This window comes from Crocodylus porosus, unplaced genomic scaffold (genome assembly GCF_001723895.1).
Source record: "Crocodylus porosus isolate Cpor-Errol unplaced genomic scaffold, CroPor_comp1, whole genome shotgun sequence".
NCBI classification, from domain to species: Eukaryota; Metazoa; Chordata; order Crocodylia; family Crocodylidae; genus Crocodylus; species Crocodylus porosus.
The window spans coordinates 10285765-10311048 of NW_017728950.1; the positions used below are offsets into that span (position 1 = coordinate 10285765).

The following is a 25284-nucleotide window of genomic DNA, read 5'->3' on the forward strand; positions in this document are numbered from 1 at the left end:
CCCACCCCCTAAGCCTGCCTGTTACGCCCTGATGCCTCACTTTACAATTTTCACTGACCGGCTTTCTGGCACGCATACCAGCTTGTTTCTGGGCCAACCGCCCATTGCTCTTTCTTCTGCCATGCCTTGATGGAAAACTGATTCAGATGTTACCCAGGCAGGAGGCTGCCCATTTAGGCCCCTGATGTCTAGGGGTGACATCCATTCCACACCTCCATACCTCCCCTACACTGTGGCTCATGCCTCACAGATTGCATCCTTCACCCACTCCAGCTGTGGTCCCCTCTCTGGGACCTTTGGCTCTCCCTTAGACCCAATTCAGAAGCTTCCTTTTAATGGGTCTCTCGATTCAATTTGGATTCAAAGATTCAGCTGCTGAACTGGGCTGAATCATCTCTGAATCGAATTGACTACCAAAGCTTTGCACAACCCTACTGTCTGTCTTCACATGACAGCTTGGTCTCCATTATGACAAAATGCATTTGAATAAATTAAATTATTCTATAAGCTTTTGCCTGTTCTTAGAAAGTGAACTAAACAGACAGGATTTTTTGTGGTTTTTAATGTTCTAATAAATAATGATTTTCTGCCAACCAGGAAAAACTAAACATGGTGCGTAATTTGCAGTCCTCTCTAATATCCTATTTGTACATGTATATCTCGACAATCTTTTCCACACCACTTGAAAGTGTGATTCTATGCACTAATTTTCATGAGCAAAAGAATCTCAGCTGATGTAAGTCACTATGGTTCCACAATTTTGGAATTCAGTTTTGGTCCACAACAGCTCAAATCTTTTGATCTTTAAATTACACAGAAAAGATCCCCATGGGGAGGGCTGAGATATGCAGAGGATATGACCAGCCTTTTTCAGGCCAAAGGGAAAGAATACTTTGTTAGAGTGCAGTTTACAGGTACATACAAGTGATACATTTAGATTGTCCTAACCAAGGTTAGAATGATCTAAATGGCCTGGTGTGCAACCATTCACTGAATTTAGGTTGCCCTAAAAATGGTACACCCAATATAAAGTTAGTTCCCATCAGAAGTGAACTAACTTTAGATCTAGCACTCTGACCTACTGAATGCCTGCACACATTCATAGCACAGCCCTGGACTGGAAATGCTCAGCCACTCACCACAGCCCCAGAGTTGTGCTATTCTTATCCCTCTGACCCTGACAGGGTTATTCCCTCCCCGCCACCCCAGCCTTCACCCTTACAACTATTCCTCCCCCAGATTAATCAGCTCCCCTCACACACCTGCCAACTTCCACCACAGACTGGCCAGTTCCCTCTGGAGCTGCCAATACCCCGCTCCCCCTCTCCAACTTACTTACCTCTGGCTGCCCATGGTTCTCTGGGCAAGTAGCAAATGCTGCTCCTAGCTCAGGTTTAAACTTAGCTGCCTAAACCTAAGCAAGGTCTTGCAAACACTTGTTAACTTCCTATGAAATATGCCAAGTTTTGCCATTATTTAACATGTTATATTTGGTCATGTCTACATGTTGCTGTATGGTGACGTTGCTATGGCGCCACGCTTTAGTACTTCCTTTTAGAAGTACTAAAGCAGGGGTAGGCAAAATGGCTGATCTGGTCAGCAACTGGACTCCATTTCCCAGCAGGCCCTGCCCTCATGGGTTGGACTAGTCTTCATTGAGATGCCAGTTGCACCTGCATGGGAAAGCTCAGGCTGTGGCTGCTATGGAAGGGATCACAGCTTTGCCCCAGTTCCTTGCAGTGGAGATAGCCTTGTCTGGAGCTGGGGCAAAGCTGTGATCCCCTGCCTGTGTGCCCCTGCCTAGAGCATGCCTTGGCTCTGGAGTAAGCTGCCTTCAACCCCAGTTCCCAGTGGCTCCAGAGCAGCCCCTTGCACTGCTCTGCCAAGCACGTTGCCAGCATAGATCAGGCTGGTCTCCATGACAAACCCAGCCTGACCTTTCCTGCACAGGTGCAGCTGTGGTCTCCAGGGAGACCAGCCCAAACTATGCAGGCAGGGGCAGCTGGCAAATGTAGTCCATGGCTGACGGGATCCAGCCTGTGCACTGGACTTTGCCCAACCCTGTACTAAAGCATGGCACAATACGGGTGGTTACTGTGCTGTCTGCATGGCGCACGGTTAAATTTGGCGGCTACGTTGCCGTAGTGATGTGCTATACCTGGACAGCGTGCCAATACAGTGACACAGCTGGTGATCACATGTAGACATGTGATTGCTAAGTCATCGTAGAGCACCATAGGGTGCCATAGAGCATTGCTGTGTCACTGTAGGGTAACATGTATATGCACCCATTATGGATTGAGTTTTAACATCTTGACAGAGAGTGGAATCTGAAATGCGTACCTTTTAATTGTTAAAATGGGAAAAAATAATTCAGAAAACAAAAGAACAAATGTGCTTTAGCCCTGTTTTTTCTTCCCCAGTGCATTCTGCCTTTCTACAACAGTTTTGTACAATTACCTCAGCATCTAAGAGCAGGATTCAGTGGTTTGTAAGGAACTTAAAGTTAATCAATGCAATGCCTAAGTACTGGCCTGGCTCTGGATGGCAATTCACTGTGACCAACTCTGACAACTAGGAACCCTGTAGAGCCAAATGAGAGACACAAAGGCCGCGTCCAGATGAATGCGGCTGTGCGGTATGTGGTACTGCAGACACCTCTGTGGCATCGCATACCACACATTCAGTTGTTCTCTGCGCTGCAAAGGAGCAACGCAGAGGCAGTTTTTTGACCCCTGGATATTCCTTGGAAAAAAAAGCATAGTAGCACACATGGTGGCAGTGTGTGCCACCTAAAGCTGAACCTGGCTGACCAGAGCCACACTCCACTGCCAGTCAGGCTCTGCATAGCAAGATCGCCACTGCTGCAGCCCCCAGGTGGCTCCCAGGACCCCAAGTAAGGCTGTAGGGGCCAGCCCAGTGCTGGTCCCAGCCTCCCTTGCCCCACATGGGATAACTTGCTGCATGCCAGAGCACATGGCACATTCATTCCCCGGGGACAACTAGCAGTGGCACAAGGTGCACCGTCACTAGTTGTCCCCAGGGAACCAAATGTCCATGCACATCTGGACTCAGTCAAAATATGGAACTGATTCACATTTAGGTGCCTCAGTTCCTTTGGCCAGGCTTAACTCTGCTTTTTAACTCACACTGGCTGTTGTACAAAGAAAGAGGTAGTTAGCTGTGTTAGTTTGGAGGCAGGCAGAAGTCAGGGTAGAGTTGTACCTCACAGACTAACTAAATCAGAAACTCATAAGTTTTTGTAATTAACAGCTTACTTCATCAGATGCTATGAAGAGCCTGCCTTCATAAAAGCTCTGATTTAGTTAATTTTGATACAATTTAGGTGTGTGTTCCACCAACTAAAAGAAGCCTTCTGCTTAGTTTCTGTGACTCTCGGGAACAGGTAAATCTCAGAGGAGCTGAGTTAGATACCATGGTGTGTTTATGTGCACCATCTGATTTTCTCCTGAGAATGCTCAGAAACCTTGTTTAGACACCTAAGGCACTTTGCAGTCCCAAATGGAGGTGCTTAATCAATTTAGGAATCTAAGCATCTTGTGGGCAATGGCACAGGACTGTTTTGAATTTCTCTTTGGAACTCAGGCACCTAAACTTCATTTCAGTACATATTAGGTACCTAAAGAATCACTTTGAAATCTATCTTAATTCTGTTTTTACTTATAGGATTAAAAATGATAAGTGTACTGAAACCAACAGGAACTTACACAGGAATAAGACTAAACTAAATCAAAATCAGGCTCTATACAAAAAATAAAGGAAAGCTCTCTATGCTGCTTTTGACTTTTATCAAAATAATAACCATTTAATAAAGAAGTGAGTTAAGTGTGACATTCTTTTACTTATGGTGAGATAAAGCAAATGTCTTAAATACACATTTCCTGAAAAAACAGCCTCTAGCTATTGAACAAATAGATAGAGAAAAAGCCTGCCCAAACTTTGCCGAAAATAATATGAAATTTATCCTTACTATATGACAGTTTATTACAAAAATTGACCTGCTGCACAACAAACTTGAAGATTGCACAAAGAATATTTAATACCAACAATTCTGTGAAAACTACATGTGAATAAGCTACTTTCCTGAAGGTTTGTCATTAGTTACAGTGAAAATTCTCATAAAATTACACCTGTCATGTTATGGCCACACTTTTTAAACTTTACTGCCCAAAGTTAAGTTCCTCAATCCTAAATAGAAGCAGCCTGGCTTCCAGAAGTGCTAAAGCAGCCCCATATCCCAGGGAAATCAGCAGAACAACACAGGCTTAGCACCGGGAATAAACACTAGGCCTTTTCCATTCAGGAAACCTACTTGTAGATGTCTGATTTTGAAAGCCTGCAGTGTTGTGGCTTCAAAGAGCAGTGTTGCTGCTAGGAGTAAATGATCTTTTTTCAGAAGATACAAATCTAGTAGATTAAGGTATAAGGTATAAAAGTATAGCTTTTACTGAAGTGTCTTATGAAAAACTAGAAAATTTGGAAAGTATAAAGGAAATGGTCATAAAACTAGATAAGTTACCATGAGCAAATTGTGCTTGCGTGATATGTGCCTGGAGGGCTGCTCTATGCATAATTTTCATATGGAATGGCGTAAGTGTCAGCCACTTGCACAGGAGCCATCTATACCATTCCCCAGAGAGACCCATCTCTACATGTCCAGAAATCAGCTTGTAAAGAGAAGGTAGTTAGCAAAGCTAGGACTACAATATTTGCATCGTGGTCCCTGCCTGCACTCAAACGCATAGTATTTCCTTAACAGCTGTCTGCCTTAGTGTAAATTCACAACCAGGTTACTGCCCAACAATGTGGGTCCAATGGAAGTTATAGTACCAGGAAATAAGACCATAGGCAAAGGGGTTCAGGGCTGCTGCTCCTTTTGCTTCCTTCAGTGTAGCTGTTAGTGTGTTAAGTATCTGGTCCTACCCAATGCTTTTTCCCAAAATACCTATTCTAACATTGATACAAACTGTTTATCTGGTTAAATAAACTTTAAAAGTTAGGTCATTAAAAATATCATACAGTTCCAAAGGAAAGCTCTTAAATATGGTTTTCCATCTCCAGAAATGTTGGCTAATACACAATGTACTTTTATGATACGTCTTTATGTTTCAAGTATTATTATCATTGTATAGGTCCTAAATTGTGCTAATTTATTTAAGTTTTCAATATTAAGGAGCTAGCGGCAGGGACTGCCACTTATTATGTACCATACAGTGCCTGGAATCATAAGGCTTCAATGTTAGATCTTCTATGCACTACTGTAATACAAATGACAACAATAACCATAATAATTCCAACTATAGGAAGTAGAGCTGTGCAAAACTGGCCCTGTTCAACTCAGATTCGGCCCGTATCAGGAACAGTGGTTCAAGCCGTTGATTCAGATCACTGTCCCCGATTCAATTCGGCTGAATCCGAATCTGAAGGTTTGATGCTGATTCAGCAAATCAGCAATTTGGACACAGGCACAGCTTTACAAGTTTTTTCTACATACCTCGAGGTGACAGGTGTGGCTCGTGATCACTGAGGTGCTGGGGTGGATGAAGCGTCCCGCAGGAGCACAAGGGACCCTCCTGCATGCTTGGCAGCAAACCTGGAAGTGGACCAGAAGTACTTCCGGACCACTTTTGGGTCTGCCGAGGAGCATGCTGAGAGGCTCCCCCAGCTCAGTGATCAGCCACAGGGGGACCCCAGGTGTCCCCACCCCAAGACCCAGGAGGCACCAGTCACCGAGCCAAAGGGGCATGGAGGACCGCCCCCCCCCCCCCGTGCACTCCCTGGTGGACCAGGAAGTGGACTGTAAGTGCTTCTGGTCTACTTCCACATCTACTGCAGAGTGTGCTGGGGAGCCCCTGGGCTTCTGTGGGACACTGTGCCTGCCCCAGTACCACAGTGTTCAGAGCCCCAGCTACCTAGAGGTATATTGAAAAAACACAAAGCTGTATCTACATCCGAATCTCCAAATCTGTCCAATTTGGAGGGTTCTAAATCAATTCAGAGAGATTAAAGGGTCCTCTGCTTCCATCTGGATTCAGAGATTCAGCCACCGAAACTGGCTGAATCTCCACTGAACCAAATCAGGGACCGAATAGGAAGGTTTCTTCAAATTCCTATTAGAACTACAAAGAGAAATGGAAAAACATGGACCAAGTTCTACATAAGGAAAAGGAAAAGGAGGAAGATATGAAACAGAAGCATTAAGTTCCATAGCTACAGTAAAATATTTTAATTCTAAAATCAAGATTAGAGCCCTTAGAGGTGCCAAACAGTGTAATTCTTAAGTCCCATAGGCCGAAAAATGCATAACTCTTATTAGCCATTAACTTACTGATCAAGTGAAGTAACTTGTGCAGCAGCAGTTTAACGTAACCAAAAGGGAAGCAAGAGCCAAAAAGCCATACTCTCATTTTAACAATTTACTTAATTGAGTGGGGATGATTGAAATTGGCAAATCTTGAGAACAGCCATTCAAAAGGTCAATGACAGAAGAAAATTCATGTCAATTTCACTCGTCTCATATTTCACTGTATCCTTTACTAGAGCCAAGAAAACAAGTAAAGGTTGTGGTTTCAATGGGGGAGCCATACATTACTGATTCACAGCATTTACAGAAAAACTGCTCACATATGGAAACACATTTGTAACAGAGTAACCCCAAAACATAATTAACAATAGCATGCACCATTTAGTACTTCCATTGTTATTCATAAAATATTCTGTAGTATTTCAGAACTACATTTATTTCTGCAGGAAACAGATGTTTTTAAATATCCCACCATGGTACCCACCCAGCTGGGCAGCAGAGGCCCCCCCTGTGTGGGGGGGCTGGGGCCCTCCAGGGTGCCTGGGACCCTGGGTGGTGGGGCTGGAGCTCTGTGGGGGATAGGAGCTGTGGCCCTCCAGGGGGGAGCTGGGGCCGTGTGGGGGGGCATTCCATGTGCTGTGGGGGGCTGTACCCTGTGAGGGCCAGGGGACCCACCCTTCCTGAGCATCCCCCCCACAAGGACCCCAACACCCACAGTCCCCCCAGCAATTACCCCACACCTACCCACACACCAACCCACATCTCTCCACACACCCCGCCTTCCCCCACACCCCTTCCCACCCTCTTCCTGCAAACATCACATCCCCCCCATCGCACACCCGTCATGTGTGAAGAAAACCAAAAGCACACATCAACACATATAGTTATTTAGAATTTATTTTATCATGATCATAGAGACACTGGTAGGCTTCCAAACTGCTTTAACATTGTAAATTTACCAATAAAGCATTGCCCAACTGATCACTGTGGTCTTGTGGAAGAACATGGATTTTGGGGTGTTTTAAAAAATGGATTAAGATGCTGCTGCAGCAGTCCAGCTGGCACAAGGGGTACTGTCCCCAGGTACCAACTGGCTGGGCCCCAGAAGCTCCTGAGAGTGAGTAGCCCCGAGCTGCTTACCAGGGCAGCTTTTTGTTCAGATGGGCTAGGACAGGGCAGCTTTTTATACTGCTAAAGAGAGCACAGGTGCTGGTCCTGGGCTCTAGCTCCCCCTAGCTGCAGATCTGGGAGGAGTAGAGTTAATTTGCCCCAAGCGGCAATATTTGCTTCACAACAAAGTGCATGTCCGAGCACGTGCGCCGAGGCAAAAGCCCCACCTCAAATTTGCACTGCTTTTATTTGAGCTGCTGCAAGCGCATATGCCCATAATGTCTTGATTTAAAAAAAAAAAATCAATCTGATACTTTTAAAAATCTATAAAAATATTATTTATAATTTTCTTCTTTCTGCAAAGTCTGTTAGTGGGTAGCAGAAAGACTGTTTGCTTCTCTGGATGGGAAAACTGGGGCACTGGGGGTTGACGACAGGGGGAGAGAACACATGCAGAGGAGCAAACAGCCCCTCTGCTACCCACCCTGTCCCAGGCCCATGTGCCCTACCCACCCCCAAGCTCTCTCCAAGCAAAACATTCCCCAGCCTGCAGCAACCATCAGCAAACAGGGGGTGCTACGATCTTGGCATGAAAATGACAGTCCCCATAATGATCAGGCCATGATATTAGTGAACTGGGTGTGCAATTTACATCACGCCTTAATCATCAGTAACACAAGCTTTATTAAACTGTCAATCTTCCCTCAGAGAAAAGGAACGATTCAGCAGTTTCAGAAACCTGAGTTTTCCTTGTATATCTCCTCTTCAAATATTTTTGTAAGATCTGATGACACCACAGACCAAGGTTATATGGCTGATGAGCAAAATTAGACAATAGTTATTTTTGTTTGTTTTTTGAACTTCTGTGGTGGAACAGTTCACAAAAGACAATATACTGAATCACATTAGAAACTTTACTTTTGAAAAATATCATCTTTCAACAGCTGATAATCTGTCCTTAGAGAGAGGGTTTCATATACTCTGTTTCTAAAACCACAGTTAGAAAATCTTAAATCAAATATTCTCTTAAGACTTGTACCAACCTAAGGAGATTATATTAGGGAATATCGTTCAATACTTACTCCTTGTAAATTCCCTTAATTTCATCATAGTCAGTTTAAAACTCAGTCTTAGTTTCTGGGATTAAATGCATCATGCCCCAATGTACTAATATGGTGACCTTTGTTGATACTGTCTCTGGTAGTAATGATAATTTGGCATTTAGGTTTTAAACTGTAATAAACCTAATGAATTCAAAGCACAGATGGTTCAAAAATATAATTTTGTACAAGTTGTCCAATTTCTGAAGTTTCATGATACTTGTGATTAAATGATATTTAGGCAGCAGGATTTATAAGAGACCTGAATTTTTGCTGGCATTAGCACATCAGATGTGCTAACCTTACTTCTTTTAAATTTAGGCTTAATTGTAAAATTCTTCTTTTAACATATACATCTCTGGATAGTCTTAACAAGATTGTTACTACATATCTTGGAATTAACTTCATTATAAATAGAGACCTTATTAGACTTGATGATACACTTTGCAATGTGGTCACAGAGGAGACTGGAAAAAGCAATCCTCTACTTTTGTTTCCTAAATCTGAGTTTAAAATTCTTTAATTGCAATGGATTTTGTGTGGTTGTTTAATTTTTTCACAATAAAAAGAGCACAGATTATTGATTATGAATATTTAAAAACATGCTTGAAGCACAAGAATATTTATTAGCAACTCCATAACATTTGGTAGAAAACAATAGGGTGAATGATAATGCCAAAAACAATACATTTATTTTTATTTTCCAAAACATGACCTAAAAATGCTGAATGATATTTTAAATAATTTCTGAGAAAAATTACCAGTATTTCACTTATAGGGTTGTGCTCTTCCTGGATGGATGAATAGAATGAATAGATGGAATATTCGTTCCATCCTGGAAGAGCATACACCAACTGCAGATGCTTCCTTGGACTGACAATGGGTATTTTATACCTGAAAGCTTGTTAAGAAGAATTTTTCCAACTATTTGAGTTGGTCTAATAAAAGACATCAGCTTTAACCAAAGAACAATATTTAATTTAGTTTTTCAGAACTGTGTCTTTAAATTTATTGTGCATAGTGTTTACTGTACCTTTATTTGAAGATGTTACAATTTAGACCCTTCCTTTATGTATTCAAAAAGAAAATGTATGATCATGAATAGCTACAAAATTACAGCTATTATTATATATATACACACACACACACACACACACACACACACACACACACTTTAAATGGGAAATATTATTTAGCAAATGAAAACCTAGCTTCAGAACTGGAATTTCTTTCTTATTTCTCCATCTGAAATGTATATGTTTTAGCCCATTATAACAATGGTAGATTTAAAAATCTGGCAGTATTCTATTCTTTTTTAACTGGTCAGGTAGTTTTTTTGATCTATATGAAAGCTCCTTCTTTAAAATAAACTCATAAATATGTTAAATCTACTACACTCAGATTTCAAGTACAGGCTTTTACTATTCAATAGGTAAAGCACTGCTTGTTCACATGCAACAGTATTTGTCAGTGTCCTTCAAAGTGACCCCATCCCAAGATATGGAAGGTTCAAATGAAAGCACTCATTTTAGGCCAGAGTTTTGACTCACCACTGCATTTCTTCAGTTTCATATGTCATTAGCCTATTTTCAGTCAGTGTGGTCATACAGATGTAAAACTGCAGTAATATTTTCATTAACTTTTTAAATGTGAATTTGCTTGGGACATGTGAGGATGGCTGCATAACGTAAAAAATATTTCTGAAGGAAAAAGTTAATTTTATAGATGTTGAACTGTCGCTCTAGGGTCCTACCCAAACCGCACATAAACCTGAAATGTTTTTCAATGCAAGACATTAACTTTCCAAAGACTGCCTATGGTTAGCCTGCATATACCATATGCCAGTAGAGTCAGAAAGCATGGAGAACTAAGGGAGTAGATCTCTAAACCATGGGTGCATCTATACATGCTGTTAGCATGGAACAATAAACTCTTGCACATATCATGCTGAAGTTTATTGCTCCCAAGAACAACATTTGACCATGAGCCCAAGATCACAGCACACTGAGGCAGGTCAGAGCAGCCTCAGCTGGCAGGGGGTTGTGGGGGTCAGTCTGCCAGCCCAAAGCTGCTTTGACCCGGCTCAAGGTGCTGCACAGGGGATGGCTGGTGCATGAGGATGCTCCAGTGACAGGCTAGCCAGCAGGCAGCCCCCACAGTGAAACACCCTCATGCCCTAGCCAGCCCTGTCAGCATCTATATGTGCACTGCTGCAAACTAAAGAACTCTGCTGTAGGATAGTACTTGTAAATACATGTACTTATACTTACAAGAATTAACCTGCAGTTAAATTAATTAGTTCCCTGCAGCCTAATAGGGCTGCATGTGTAAATGCTGAGACTTTACTGCAGAGCTAATTCAGCAGCTCTGCAATAAATGTCTTGTGTAAATGAGCCCCGTATGTGTGCATAAACTACTACTAAAACCACATAATCAACCCTGTCACATGGGTACAAGGCATAGTACTTTAACCAGACACAGGTAAAGTGGGGGGACAACAGAAGTCAGTGTTGCAGCCAGCTGCTGCAAGGGTTGTTGAAATAATTTGAGAAATCCAAGGAAGAGGTCCACATCCCCATTACAAAGGAAGTAAAAAAAACCCACAATCCATACCACTCTGACCTGGGGATACAATTTCCTTCTAACCACAAACACAGTGATGGGTCTGACCCTGAGTGCGGGGGAAATACTTTCTAGCCAGGAACGTCTAGGTTTTAGTCCCAGCAGAAACAATGGCACTGCCACCCCCCTCCCAGCCCCCAATAAGTCAAAATCCCCAGTCTGGTCTGCAGCCAACACCCAATGCTCCTATGGAAAATAAAAAAAACCATGACATACACCAACAGGAGCAGGAAAAATTATTCCTGGCCCCATGTGGCAGCCAGCAAAGCCCAGAAGCATAGGAAATACCTGTAACAGGAATAGCTAGTCCTAGATCATCCCTAACCAATGCTACCCAACACCTTCCTGAATGCCTCTAATGATGGAGATTCCGCGATATCCCTAGGCAATCTAGTCCACCACTACCTCGTTAAATCAACAGAGAAGAAGTTGGTTTTTTTCCAGTCTAAAACTATTTTGCTGCAACTTGAAAGCAACTGATCAGCATTCTGTTTTTAAAGTAACAGAGAAAAGGTGTTTCTCCCTCTAATTTAAGGCAGAACTTCAAAAATGTGAAAACTGCTATCTTGTCTCCTCTAAATCACCTTTTCTGCAAGCTGAAATTGCCTATTTCCTTCAATATCTCCTCGTATGACTTACTTCCAAGGCCTTTATCATTTTTGTCACCTGCCTCTGAACCTTCCCTAACTTTTTCCTTTCCTTTTTAGCAAATAATGACAATGAATATGACAGTTCCCCACCCAATAATACTGACATTTTCTGAAGCCCTTACTTGTTTGTTCTTTACTGAAACGTGAGAAGACCAAACAATGAATGCAAGTTTTGTTAATTCTTTTGGTTTTGGCAGCATGGGACATTTTTCATATTTAATCCATAATACTTTTTATTCTCCCTCCAGCCTGAAAGATGAACATCTGATTGAGAAGAATATACAGCTTCACCTTCAGCAAAGTCCTCTTTTTGTATTACTTAAGGGAAAAAAACTAAGCTAGTGCTGTGATGACCGTTATGCTTTCACAGGAACTGTTTTGAGAATGCCAAACTCAACTGAAGACCTTTCCAACTTATGATCTCATTAAAATGTCATTTGGAAACCACTGTCAGAGCTGGATTCAATGCACAGTACCACAATCCCAAAAAACAAGATAACAAGGCACCTGTTTTCTCCCAGATTAATTTAGATCTTACAACTATTCTAATAAATGACCTTATGCATACAAAAGCTGATGTATTATTCAAATATCTAATTGTTAATGTAGCACATGCATAAAAAAGATGGTTTTCCTTACAATTTTATCGTAAGGAACAATCATTCTTAATTAAGAAAGGAAGAAAAAAGGAGCTCAACAAGCAATACTTCTAAAACAACTTAACAGTTGGGGATAATACAAACCAACCTGTTTTTCATGTACTTACTTGTGTCCCATTTCATGGGCAATGGTAAATGCAAGATTCAGCCCATTGTCCTCAGCAATTATACATTTTCGTTTTTCACTGCACATTCCACTCAAATATGCTATACCTAGGAAACACAATAATCACAATTAATCACTATGTTTATTACTACTAGTAGTAATAGCAACATATATTATGGCCACATGAATGAACCCAAAAAGGACTGGAACTCTACTGTGCTCAGTGCTGTACTAACACAAATGACTTGAATTAACAAAGAAATAGAGGGAAGAGAGAAAAGAATACAAAGCAGAGGCAATATCATTGATTGCACAAGTTATAATGTGTAAAAGAACTTATTCTTAAACAATGTTAGGTATTTAAATAAAATATAACAGTAAGATAAGAAACACGTTATTGCTATAAGGAAAAATAGAAGAAGCAAAGATCTACAAGGCTGCGTAAGTATTTCAACTGATACTTTCAGTTTTATTTTCTATTCTTTTGGGTCTTTCTCTTACATAGTAATGCTTTACTGTTTATTATGTATTAAGCATCAATACAGAACTCAGTGTGTAAAGTGAAAAAAGAAGAAAAAGTATACAGGATACTTCAAATTCCATAAAAAGTATAGCAATTTTACCAGATGGAAATCTCAGCACTATGTCCGTTACAAATGCTGTAAGAGAGTACTAAGTATCTCTGGGCATGTCTACACAAGACATGTTACTAGGCTGTTGCCTAATTTACTGTGCAGTAAGTGCATGCAGTAAACTTCCTTAATCATGTTTAAGTGTGATTTAAGTGTGATTAGTTAATACACAGCAGCGTACATGTAGATGCAACCTGGCACTAAGTATGCTGCAGGGTCTGCCCAGCCACTAGGAGACTGGCCTGAGGCCAGCCCCAGGGCTAGTGGTTGGGAGCTTCTCCTGCTCCAGGGCTGAGTTGCTTCACTGGCAGCCCCCGTCTGCAGGCTATAAAAGTTAGCAACCATCTTCTGCCCTGGGACACACAACACAGGAGCCTGAAGGTATTGCACGCCCTGCATGTCCCCCTGGGCAGGCCACAGCCCTCCTGTGCCCACAGTCACAGTTCCAGTGGTGCTGCTCAGCCCATGGCTGATGCCTGCTGAGACTGTGGTTGCTGGCTGGAGGGCTTTTGGCTACTAGCCTGTGGCTGCTGACTGCAGCTTGCTACAGTCTGTGGGCAGCCCTGCCAGCCCCCAGGGCCACCTACAGGCACCCGAGTGCAGCAGGGCCAGCACCACCTCCCTGCTGCAAACCCCCAGCAGTCCTGTGACTGCAGGTGCTGCAGGGAATAGCTTTGCTTCAGCCATGTGGCTCCCAGTCCCATGCCATGAACCTGCACTGGGTGCTGCTGGCAGCTGCCCTGGGCCAGCAACTCATGGACAGCTGTACAGGGGCACAGAGAGCTAGAAGAGGAACCATGATGCCATCCTCATCTTCCCCATCCAGGTCCACCCCCACCTGCATACACATGCCTGTATCAGCCACCTGTGATCCCAATTGGAACCAGGAGGAGACTGGCAAACTCATGGCACTCTGGGACCATGTGGAGGTGAAGAGGGAGTTCAAACAAGGCAGGCACCTGAACACCCACATTTATGAGGCCCAGTTGGGCAAGATGCGGAAGTGTGGGCACTCCTGGTCGCTGCATCAAGGTCAAGGCCTTGTGGGCACTGTAGGAGGCCATGACTGATCACAACAGTCAGTCTGGTCGTGCCCATAAGACCATGCTCTTTATGTGGCAGTTAACCCAGATTTTGGCACCTCAGGACCCAGGACCCAGGTCACAGCCATATGATTTACATCAGCACAGGCAGCCTGGCCAAGCCCCGTCGCACCCTGAACCCTCTGGTGACGTGTCACTGGAGGACGGGCCCTCAGTAATTCAGCGTCCCACCCTGCCTAGCTCCCTGGATGCTAAACCCACTAGCAGCTCAGGGAGCCCTGGCCAGTGGCTACCTCACCAGCTCTGCACCTCAGACCCTGCCATGAGGAGTGGCCAGCTATGACACTACCGGTTGTCAGCAGCACCATCTCCTCCCTGGGAGGGGGAAGAGAGGGGCAGCTGAGTGCCTGCACAGCACACACCACATGCCCAGGACACTGTTCACAGCTGGACACTATCACCGACGAGCCCCCACCCCAGTCTCCACAGCTGCTGGACCCATGGGTGAATGACCCAAAACTGGGCTGCTCACCAGCTACCCCCAGGCTCTGCCTCCTAGGTTCCCCCACCCTACAGCCCCCCCACTCCAGGGCACAAAAACATAGACTCTTTTAAGTAGTTTTGAAACTGGGAAGAGGATTTATTATTGGTGTGTGGGGACAGTGGTGGAGGGTCTCTGTTTGTTGGGGAGGGTGGGGGCAGGGGGTCTTTTGTTTGAGAGGGAAAGAAGGAAGGAACTAAAGATTTCTTGTTTGGACATATGCTTGGCATGAGAGTGGTGCTGGGGGTGGGGGCAAGGGGTAGGGGATCTGTGGGCGTGGGCGGTGGGGTAGGAGGGCTAGAGGGGGGAATGCTCCATGAGGTAGTCCACCAGAGCCTCCCATACCCAATGCCTTGACTCCTACTGACAGGTAAGCAGCTTACCTAGGGCCTCACCATAGGGAACCTACTGCTGCAGTGGTTCATGCTTCCGTTAACAGGCCTCTGCCACCTGCAGCACCTCCTCTGCCCAGGCCTTGCAGAACAACTCTCCCCGGAAATCACATATATTGTGCAGCACACAGGATATGACTATGACCCAGTGGAGGTTCTCTTTGGCTAATCTGAAGTGGGCACTGAAGGAGTACCAGCAGCCTTTGAGGTAGCCGAAGGCACTTTTGACAAAGGCACAGGTCTGCCCAGACATCAATTAAAGTGGGCCTGGCAGGGGTCCAAGTGGCCGGTGTAGGGCCCCATCAGCCAGGGCAGGAGTGGGTACGCAGGGTTCCCGATGAGCAGGGATGGGACAATGATGGTGCCCAGTTGCACATCCTCCACTCCCAGTGCAAAGCACCCACTCTCCACCAGCGTGACCAGTCCAGGGTTTCAGAACACGTGGGTGCCACATGCACTGGCGCTGACATGCATGAACATGCCCAGTGGTCCACCAAGCAGTGGAACCCCCCGCAGCTATAATAGATCTGGTCTCCATGGGGTGGGTGGGCCACCAGGATGTGGGTGAGATCCAGGGCCCTGATTCACTGAAGGAACCCCAGTGCACAGAAGCCTGCCATCATTGCCTGGGAATTGCAGACACAGAGGACGGTGTCTGTCAGCATGACCTGGAGGATGCTGCATACCTCCAGGATGGCCTCCTTGGTGGTGACCTTGCCTGGGCCAAAACAAATGTCCCACGTACCACAGGTTGGCTGGCGTGGCCAGCCTGAACAGTACCAGGGCCAGGCAGATGTCAGTGTCCTCACACTGTAGGTGGGGCTGGAGCTGGTGGTGCAGGTCCACAAAGGTGGCCTGGGTCATCCAAAGAGCTTCCACCTGCTGCTTATTGTCCCAGTTGTGCTGCACCAGGTGCTGCCACCAGTGCAGGCTGGCATCGCAGGCCCAGGAGGGTGGGCTGGAGGCCCAGCAGGGTGATGATGGTCCTGGTGGTGACCTCCTGGAGCCCCTCACTGGCAGCAGCAGCTGCATGGTGGCAGGAGCCCTGGAAGAGTGCGCTGCATGTGGGCATGTGGTTGCTGTGCGTGGGGGAGCCAGGTGAGGCTAGACAGCCATGGACCAGGTGATGATAAGTGCAGCAGGCCAGCAAGGCAGCCAAGGCAGCAAGAAGGATCGGAAGACTCTGTTCCTCACTGCCAGGGCCAGCCATAGTGCAGAAAGGCCACAAGCATAGCTGCCACATGCTCCCTTTGTGAGTGCCACGCTGCTCCTCTGAGCACAGGAACTGACTAACCAGAGGGCACAGAGTGGGACTAGGTTTTAAAGAAGACTGCCAAGTGCTGGCAGCTGGGCCTGGCTTCAAACATGACTGCCAGGTGCTGGAAGCTGGGACCAGAGGCTGGAGAGCCCCCTGGTGATCACAGGGACACTTAGCAGGGCTGGAGGGACCTGGCAGAAAATTTGGTGCCAGGTCACTGCACATGTAGATGCCTAGCCAAAATCGCTTACTGTGCACTAAATTTATTCATGACTAAACGCATGTGTAGATGCACCCTCTGTTACCTGAATCCTAGGTTTTCAGAGACAGACGCCCAAAGGTTAGGCTCTTGAGTCCAAGTTCAGAATCTTCAGAATAAATCAGTAAGTAGTGCAAAACACAACCTGTGTTATTTGAATTAGGGGATTTATTTAAGAGCCTATACAAGTATGGCAGAGTCTAACTTTAGCCACTTATTTTTAGTCTTGGCCCAACAAACTGAAGTACTATTTAATTATTTATATATTCCAAGCTTATGCCTAATTCTTATGGATCATCCTTTCAAAGGAATGACACTCACTGGACCAATTTCTCTGCTGTCTGTTTCTGATACAAAGATCAACAGTGAAACAATGAAGACATGTGAAATTTAGTCATGATTAGCCTTCTAATGTAATGTATCACAGGATAAACTTCACTTCACTTGTCCAAATATATGTCAGTCTGCAGACATGCAGACCTTGGCTACATTGGAATTTTGAGCATTACCTCACCTCCATCATTTGCCTGATTTTCTTCTTCTGTGTAGAGCTGGGTGATTTTTATTGGGATGCATAATTTATTTGCCAAAAAAAAAGGATTGAGATGACCCAAAGGGCCAAATGCAGCTTTAATCTTGTCAACAGATTCAACACACAAAAAAATGTTTGGGGAGCAGGGTGGGGGACGGAAGGATGGAAAAAAGAAAAAAAATGCTTTTGACATTTCCAAAACAAAATATTTGAACATTTTTGTTTTAAATGACATTTTCAGCCCAAATGTAGCTAAAATTGAATTAAAATGTTGAGAAGAAATGAGAGAGAAAGACAGACATTAAAAGCATTTTGTTCAAGTACAATTAAATTTTACATGTTTCTTGGTGACCCAACTTACATCATCATCATCATTTCAGCAATGAAGCTAAAAGAAAAAGGTAGTCAATTTCTGACTAGGATGCAATGATAAAAAAGTCTCTAGCTCTGACTGCGGCCAGCACCAATCAAGACACACCAATGCTAGAACAAAATTACAATAACATTACATGGTAATATTTGTTGTTGTTGGTTTCTCTTTCTTGTCTTCATTACGAAGTCTGATGTACTTGAAGGCTTTTCAAATGTACCTTCAATTTAGACCTACTAAATTGATTATAAGAACAATGTTTAGGCCTGAAAATAAGAGAATACTTCCAGCTTTTCTCTGACTGGTGTTTTATGACCTGAAAAACACCTTTTTGTACCTGTTGTGCCTATTTTTATGCCACAGAAACAGGCAAAAGACACCATGGCACAAGACACCATAATCTAAGCACTGGCACCTGATTGCCTATGTCATCTTCTGTGCCCAGGAACATAAAGATGTCTGCATCACCTGAGCTATGCTAGGAGCTGATGACTGCTGGACTAATCACCAACTCATCCACTTGGTTATGTCATTCAAACTGGCTCCCAAGAGATGGCTGCAGCAGAACCAATGCTGATAGAAGACCAATGTTGGAGGACTCAAGGACCTAAGCAAGTAAGATACCTTCCATCAGCACCTCAGTGAAAAAGTGGTGAATTCCAATCAACAATAATGGAAGAATGTCATCAGCATGTGGAGTGCCTTCAAGGCCACCATCATCAGTGACTAGGAAGAGACATTTGGATTCTCTACCAGGAAACATGAAAACTGGTTTGATAAGAATGATCAGGAGATCCAAGAGTTGATTGATTGCAAGCATAAGGCCTTTTGTGCCTGGCAAAATGACACCAACTGCAAGCAAAAGAAATTGAATCTCCAACAAGCCAAGGCAGAGGTCCAAAGGAGGACCTGTGATATGAAGAACAAATAGTGGGAAGACAAGGCTAAGGAGATTCAACATCCCACTGACATCCATGAAATGTTCAGTTTCTTTACTGCCACCAAAGCCATCTATAGTCTAAGCACTCAGGGACCAAACCCCTTTAGACCTAAGGATGGAGGAGACCCAATCAAGGAAAATGGAGTCATCAATGCTGGTCAGAAGAAGTATTTTGAAGACCTTCTCAATCAAGACGCTGCTGTTGATAAGAGTGTTCTCAATTCCATCCTGCAACACCCAGTCAGAGATGATCTCATAATCCCTCCAACTCTTGATGAGGTGAAGAAAGCCATCAAGCAGATGAAGAATGACAAAGCTTCTAGAATGGATGGAACCCCCATGGATATCTTCAAGCAGGGGAGAGAGGAGCTCACCTCACAGCTTCATGCCCTCATCTTAAGGATATGGAATGAGGAAATCCCAGACAACTTCAGGGGTGCCATGATTGTGACAATTTTCAAGAAGAGAGACAAGTCCAACTGTGGAAACTACAGAGGGATTGTTTTGCTGTCCACCACTGGAAATATCATTGTGAGACTGCTCCTGAACGGTCTCTTTTCACTTACTGAAGAGCTCCTCCCAGAATCTCATTGTGGGTTTAGGGCATCAGGAGGCACAACTGACAAGATCTTAGTGGCTCACCAGCAGCATGAGAAATGCCAGGAACAAAATAAGCCTCTCTAAATAGCCTTCTTTGACCTCACAAAAGCTTTTGACTCTGTCAGCCAAGAAATATTGTGGAAGATTCTTCTGAAGTATGGATACCCATCAAAATTTGTCACCATTCTCTTCCTGCTCCATGGTGGTATGTGAGCAGTGAGTCTCAGTAACGGAGCTATCACAGATCTCTTTGACATTAACAGGAGTTAAGCAGGGCTGTGTCATTGCTCCAACACTTTTCAATAATCCTTGCCACAATATTTTATCTGATTACAACAAGCTTCCAATCAGACTGGAATTAAACTAGTGAATGGAGATAAGCTGTTTAACCTCAGACAACTCTGAGCCAAGACCAGGACCACCCCAACCTCAAATTACTGTGTTCCAGTATGGTACTGTAGTGTGTGCTCACTAAGAAGCAGACCTTCAGGCAATGCTCAGCATCTTTACTGGGGCATAGAAGAAAATGGGACTTATGTTTAACATTCAGAAAACTAAGGACCTCTATCAACAAGCTCCTAATGAACAGTCCCCAGTTCCAGTGATCTAGATCCATGGTGAGTCTCTATAGAACACTGAGTACTTCCCATACCTTGGAAGCCCTCTCTCCCAGATGGCTGACATCGATGAAGAAATCCAGCATCTCCTTAAATGTACAAATGCGGCCTTTGGACACCTGAACAAATGGTTATTCGAAGATCGCAACATTATATCTTAAACTAAGCTCATGGTTTATCAAGCCATCATGATCCCTACCTTGCTGTATGGAGCCGAAACACTGAAAATGTAAAGAAGACATCTAAACTTGTTGGAGAAGCATCAATGCTGCCTGAGGAAGATCCTCCGAATCCGTTGGGAAAGACAGATGCACCAGCATTAGCATACTTCTGCAAGTAAACACCATGAGAGTACTGAAGCAATGATGATCTAACATCAACTTCATTGAGCCAGCTATGTCATCCAGATGTCCAACTCCAGACTCCCGAAGCAAGTTTTATTCTCCCAGCTCAGTCATGGTGTACACTCAAAAGGAGGGCAGAGAAAGTGCTTCAGGGACATCCTCAAGGCCAACTTAAAAAAATGCAACATCAATGTCAACTCATGGGAGACTATCACTCAGGACCACTTCAAATGGACGAAGAATCTGCTGCAGGGATCTCAGTACAGCTGTGCAAAGCTTCAGTCCCTGACTTCATCTGATTTGGTGGCTGAATCTCCAAATCCAAATCAAATCAGAGGACTCTTTAATCTCTCTGAATTGAATCGAAACCCCCCAAACCCTTCAGAAAGATTCAGCAATTTGGACGTAGACACAGCTTTAAATGTTTTTTCTACATACCTCTAAGTAGCAGGTGTCTTGTGAATGCTGTGATGCTGGGCACATAAAGTGTCCCACAGGAGCGCGGGGGGGTGCTCCCCAGCATGCTCAGCAGCAGACCTGGAAGCAGACCAGAAGCACTTCTGGTCCACTTCTGGGTCCGCTGGGGACCCCCTCCACACACACCCAGCTCAGCAACTGGTGCTTCCTGGGTCGGGGGGGCACTCAGGGTCCCCCCATAGCCAATTGCCGAGCAGTGGGGGGGGTCCACCATGCTCCCCAGTGGACCCGGAAGTGGACTGGAAGTACTTCCAGTCCACTTCTGGGTTCACCACCGAGCATGCGGTGGAGGGAGGGAGGAGGAGGACGCGCACTCCTGTGGGACATTCCATCCACCCCAGCATCACAGTGTTCACAAGCCACGTTGGTACCTCAGCCGAATTGAATCAGGGCAGTGATCCGAATCAACTAGTCGAATCACTGCCCCCATTCCAGCCAAATCTGAATCAAATAGGGCCCACTTTGTACACTCCTAGATCTCAGTACTTTGAGCCCTCACGACAATAACAAGAGAGGGAAAAGCAGGAGTGGCAGAAACAGCGCATCTCAGACCAAATCAAGAATCCAGCACCACCCACCCCACACAAAAACCCATGTCTGAACTGCAGTAGAGTCTGTCAATCTTGGATAGGCCTCCTCAGCCATCTTTGAACACACAGATAAGACAATCATGGAAGACAATCATCCCCAACAAGGAATTGCTGAAGCTAGTAACTGAGAAGGTCTCGAGGCTCCCCAGCCTTTCCCATTAACTGTTTTTCACAACAGCAAAGCAACTTGCAAGAAGGGACTGGGATAAATTACCATAAATAGCTCCCCTCTTCTAGTAAGATGTTTTTCTTACATAAATGCTTCCTATTATCACCACTTGAGCACTAGGTACCCTATAGTACTCTACTGACCTTCAGAGATATAATTCATTTCTGAAAAGGTAAATCCTTTAATTTACATATCTATTACAATAAAGAAACTGTAACCAATAGCTCATATTTTCAACATCACACTTTACATAAGAAATAGCTCCCTCGTACTCAACCTTCTTAAGAGTGCACTGATTATTGCTAATCTTTCGGGGCATAATACTAACATGAAACTGGAACTTCATTTAAATTATATTAGATTTCTGATTCTAGATACAGCCAAAAATATCAAATGCAATTAATGCTTTGTGACTTTCTCCTTATTAAACAAAGTTGACCTTATGCATGAAAGCCACATCAAACGCTAGCTACTAGATATAACTCAGACAGTTACTAAGCATGAACTAGTTTCATGTCTTGTCCATGGTTATTAATTTCACGTGTAAAGAAAATGAAGCTGGCTTCAGTAAACAGCTGCTCTTGTTTAGCTATCATAGTGTTAGGTAAAAGAAAGAATTTCTTCTTTAAATGTATATATGCTCACTGCAGCTTCCTGTGGCTTATTAACACAGCTGGAACTGCTTCAAGGTTAAATCCACAAGGAAAAAAACCCCGAACAATTGCTTTCTTGTTATGATTAAACTATCCCCAATGAACCTTGTAGTCTCTCCATGCAACTTCAAATTAACATATTTTGTACCTGAAAATTCTTCACTGGAAATCAATGATAGCAGAACAATGAAAGTTTTAAAAAGCTCCTAATATAGTATCTATAAGAAAAAAAAATACAAGAAATGTTGAATGATATCAGAACAAAAAACAGAACAAAACTGATGTAGACCTGATAAAAGTTGTTAACATTTCTCTAGCCTGTAGAGGATTTCTAAATTTTATTTAGAAAAAAAGGGAAATTAAGTATTAATTAAGGCAGTTGAACCTCACTAACTTCCATTCCTAAGCAGAAGAACAATCAGGCACAATTTACCATACAAAAAAGTATGTAACTCCCTGAGAAAAGCCAAATATTCTGAGAAAATGTTACCTTTCCTTTATGTGGTAAAACTCTACCTTAGTTGAAAAAAAAAAACAAACAAACACCCTTAACTAGGAAAACCTGAGCACTTCCATGACAGATCAAAGCTATGACCCATCCTCTTCAATACAGTGCCTATGCAATGACTAAATAGATGGCTTCAGAAAAACAAATAAAACACCCTGTGTAGACATGCCCTCACTCAGCAAAGCACTTCAACATATACTTCATTTGAACTTAGACCCTCAGATTGCACATAGAATACTAAGTGCTTAAAATTAAACATTTGCTTAAATAGTTTGTTGACTGAGAGCCTTAGAGATCTCTGCAATGAAAAATGACAATAAGACAGATTTGTATATGACAGCAATGCATCATAATTTAATATAAAACCTTAGAAGGTATAGTAATTATCCTCAAACCAACATTACAGTTTAAAGAAATTCAGAGTTAAACTTACACTTCAAGAAAATCCACATATTTAATTAAGAAATGCAAAGAGCCATAACTCTGTTTTGTAGTTTGCAAACACTGTACAGTCATGATTTAAGTATTTTAGTGTCTGTAGCCCCAAACTAAATGAAACCATACTGAAAAGAGATGGAGGAATGGAGAAGAGATGTTACTGTTTTTCTCCTTACGGTATCACAACAGGACAGAGTTAAGATTTCTTAGTACTTAAACTTTCTTCCTATAACAATCTTTATAATCTTATTTTCTTTGAATCCTTGCTTTTGAATGGTCTTAGTTTATATTATCCACGCAATCTTAACTTTAGTTTGACGTATTATTGTCCTTATTTTTTCAAAATTATTAACTACATACACAAACACTAAAAAAGAAACTCAAAGAGAATGCTACGATGCGGCATTTCTAATGTAGATTTTTTTTTTAATTTAAGGCCCAGATTCAACAGTGGACAAGGGTAAAACAAAACAATAAGCACACTGACCAGCTGAACTTAATTTACAGCTCCTTGCCAGAGCAGTCCAAAGTACTAAAGAATCTTATTCCTAATTTACAATTGATTTACTGGTTTATTGGGTGGCATGACTAAGATTGGCCCCATGTAAAAAAGGATGAAAAAGGGGAGCCTACTCCTTGGCCATGTCTACATGAGGCACTGACAGCACAGTAGCTTGTTACTACTGCACAATAGCGTTGTGTGGCAGAAAGCATGACACAACACTACTGTGGATTAATAATCAGCTACTGAGCAGTCAAAATCACTTAAAAGCTGTTTGGTGATGCTACTGCACAGTAAGTCTGGTTAGTTACTGCACAGTCATTTAGTACTTGCATAAACAAGTACTAATGACTGTGCTGCAACAACCACGCAGTTGGCTTCTCATGTAAACGTGGCCATTGAGTCTCAGCATTTCTGCACTCTGCTCCTACTCCAGTTTTTTTCAGAAGTGTTGCATTGGAGACCCAAGCAGCAGCAGTGAAACTGGGAACCATTTCGGGAACTGGTTCGAACTTACAGTATAGCTATGAAACCTACCAAGAGCTCTAACCATTGGGCCAACCAATTTCTGAAAAGGAATTTGATAAGTGTTCAGGCTGTCTCATGTCACTGACTAGTTACATCTAACAGAATAGAATAGAATAGACATATGCATATGGAGATGAAGATGAGGCGCTAAATATGGCTCCATATAAGACATACCAGAGCTTTTTGATCTGACCCCAGCTGTGACCCATGCAAGTATAACAATCAGACAGAATTATGAATAATTTATCTTAACCATAATCTAATTTATTCTTATATAGCCTATGTGCAACATTTCAATTAATTTTAACCATAGGAAAAGTTAGAAAAGTCAACATTATTCCAAGTTTAGGGTATTATTATGCTAACATAAATGCTACATTTTTAAATTACTGATTTTAAATTAATTTTAACTACTAAAGGTATTACTTGATTTATTTATCAATTATTAGAAAACTCACCCAGTGCTCAAAAATCAAGTGTTGTATATTTTGGGCACATACCCTGTATTTTTCATACATAACAAAGTAGTGAACAGCTTCATGGCTCTTCCTGCCCAGTTTTGGGAATTATAGCTTCCTGCCATCCAGAAGAACTTTTCTAAATTGGCAGATAGTGATGGTCTATCAAAAAAATTATTGTTTAGAAGAGAGCATACAGCACTCTTCTAAACCACAGGAAGCTGGCTAAGAACCAATTAAGTGTTCCATATCCTCAGTGGCCAAGACTGTTTTAATATGGCATTTCCTAGGACTCTATCAATCAAAGTTCTTATTTTTTGACTGAAACAAATTAATGCAAAAGAGCAGGTTGCAAGAGTATCCAATCCTTTCCTCATTATCCACTAAAGAAAATGAACAGCATCATTATTAACATGCATACATGAAATTAAACTGAATGAACATTGTTTAGACTTACAATCTGGTACGTTTGCAATTAACTTCATGAAATGATAATAATTTTACAAAATGGAACAATATTTTAAATACTTATTTTGTTAAAATAGTAATATTTTACATGCATAACATATTTTGTTCTAAAGATTCCAAGACAACCTCACAAAATATAACTAAGTTAAAAAGCCAGAAAAATGTATTTAGCTCTAGAATTCAGTGAAGACAAGCAGCATGCACTGCTCAACAGAGGGCAAAAATAGGAATTAGAGCCAGGAACTCTGGGCAAACCTTTGGCGTGGAGTAGTTAGTACTCATACACAGTAGAAACATGACTTTGTTTTATAAAGTTTGTTTGGAAATGTGTGAAATAAATTAAACCACTGTAACAAGTTCTTGATTTATTTGAATACCCATGTGTAGCTTTGG

At 42.9% G+C, this 25284-nt stretch overlaps 1 protein-coding gene across 2 annotated transcripts in view; it reads right to left on the bottom strand.

Moving 5' to 3' along the window:
• The window catches only part of ADAMTS19 (ADAM metallopeptidase with thrombospondin type 1 motif 19), a 258326-nt gene that overhangs the window by 121539 nt on the left and 111503 nt on the right, over positions 1-25284 (bottom strand). For both annotated transcript variants that reach the window (XM_019555261.1, XM_019555262.1), the window contains exon 8: positions 12574-12679. In XM_019555261.1, the coding sequence (XP_019410806.1) occupies positions 12574-12679 (106 nt within the window). The remainder of the gene's footprint in view (positions 1-12573; positions 12680-25284) is intronic.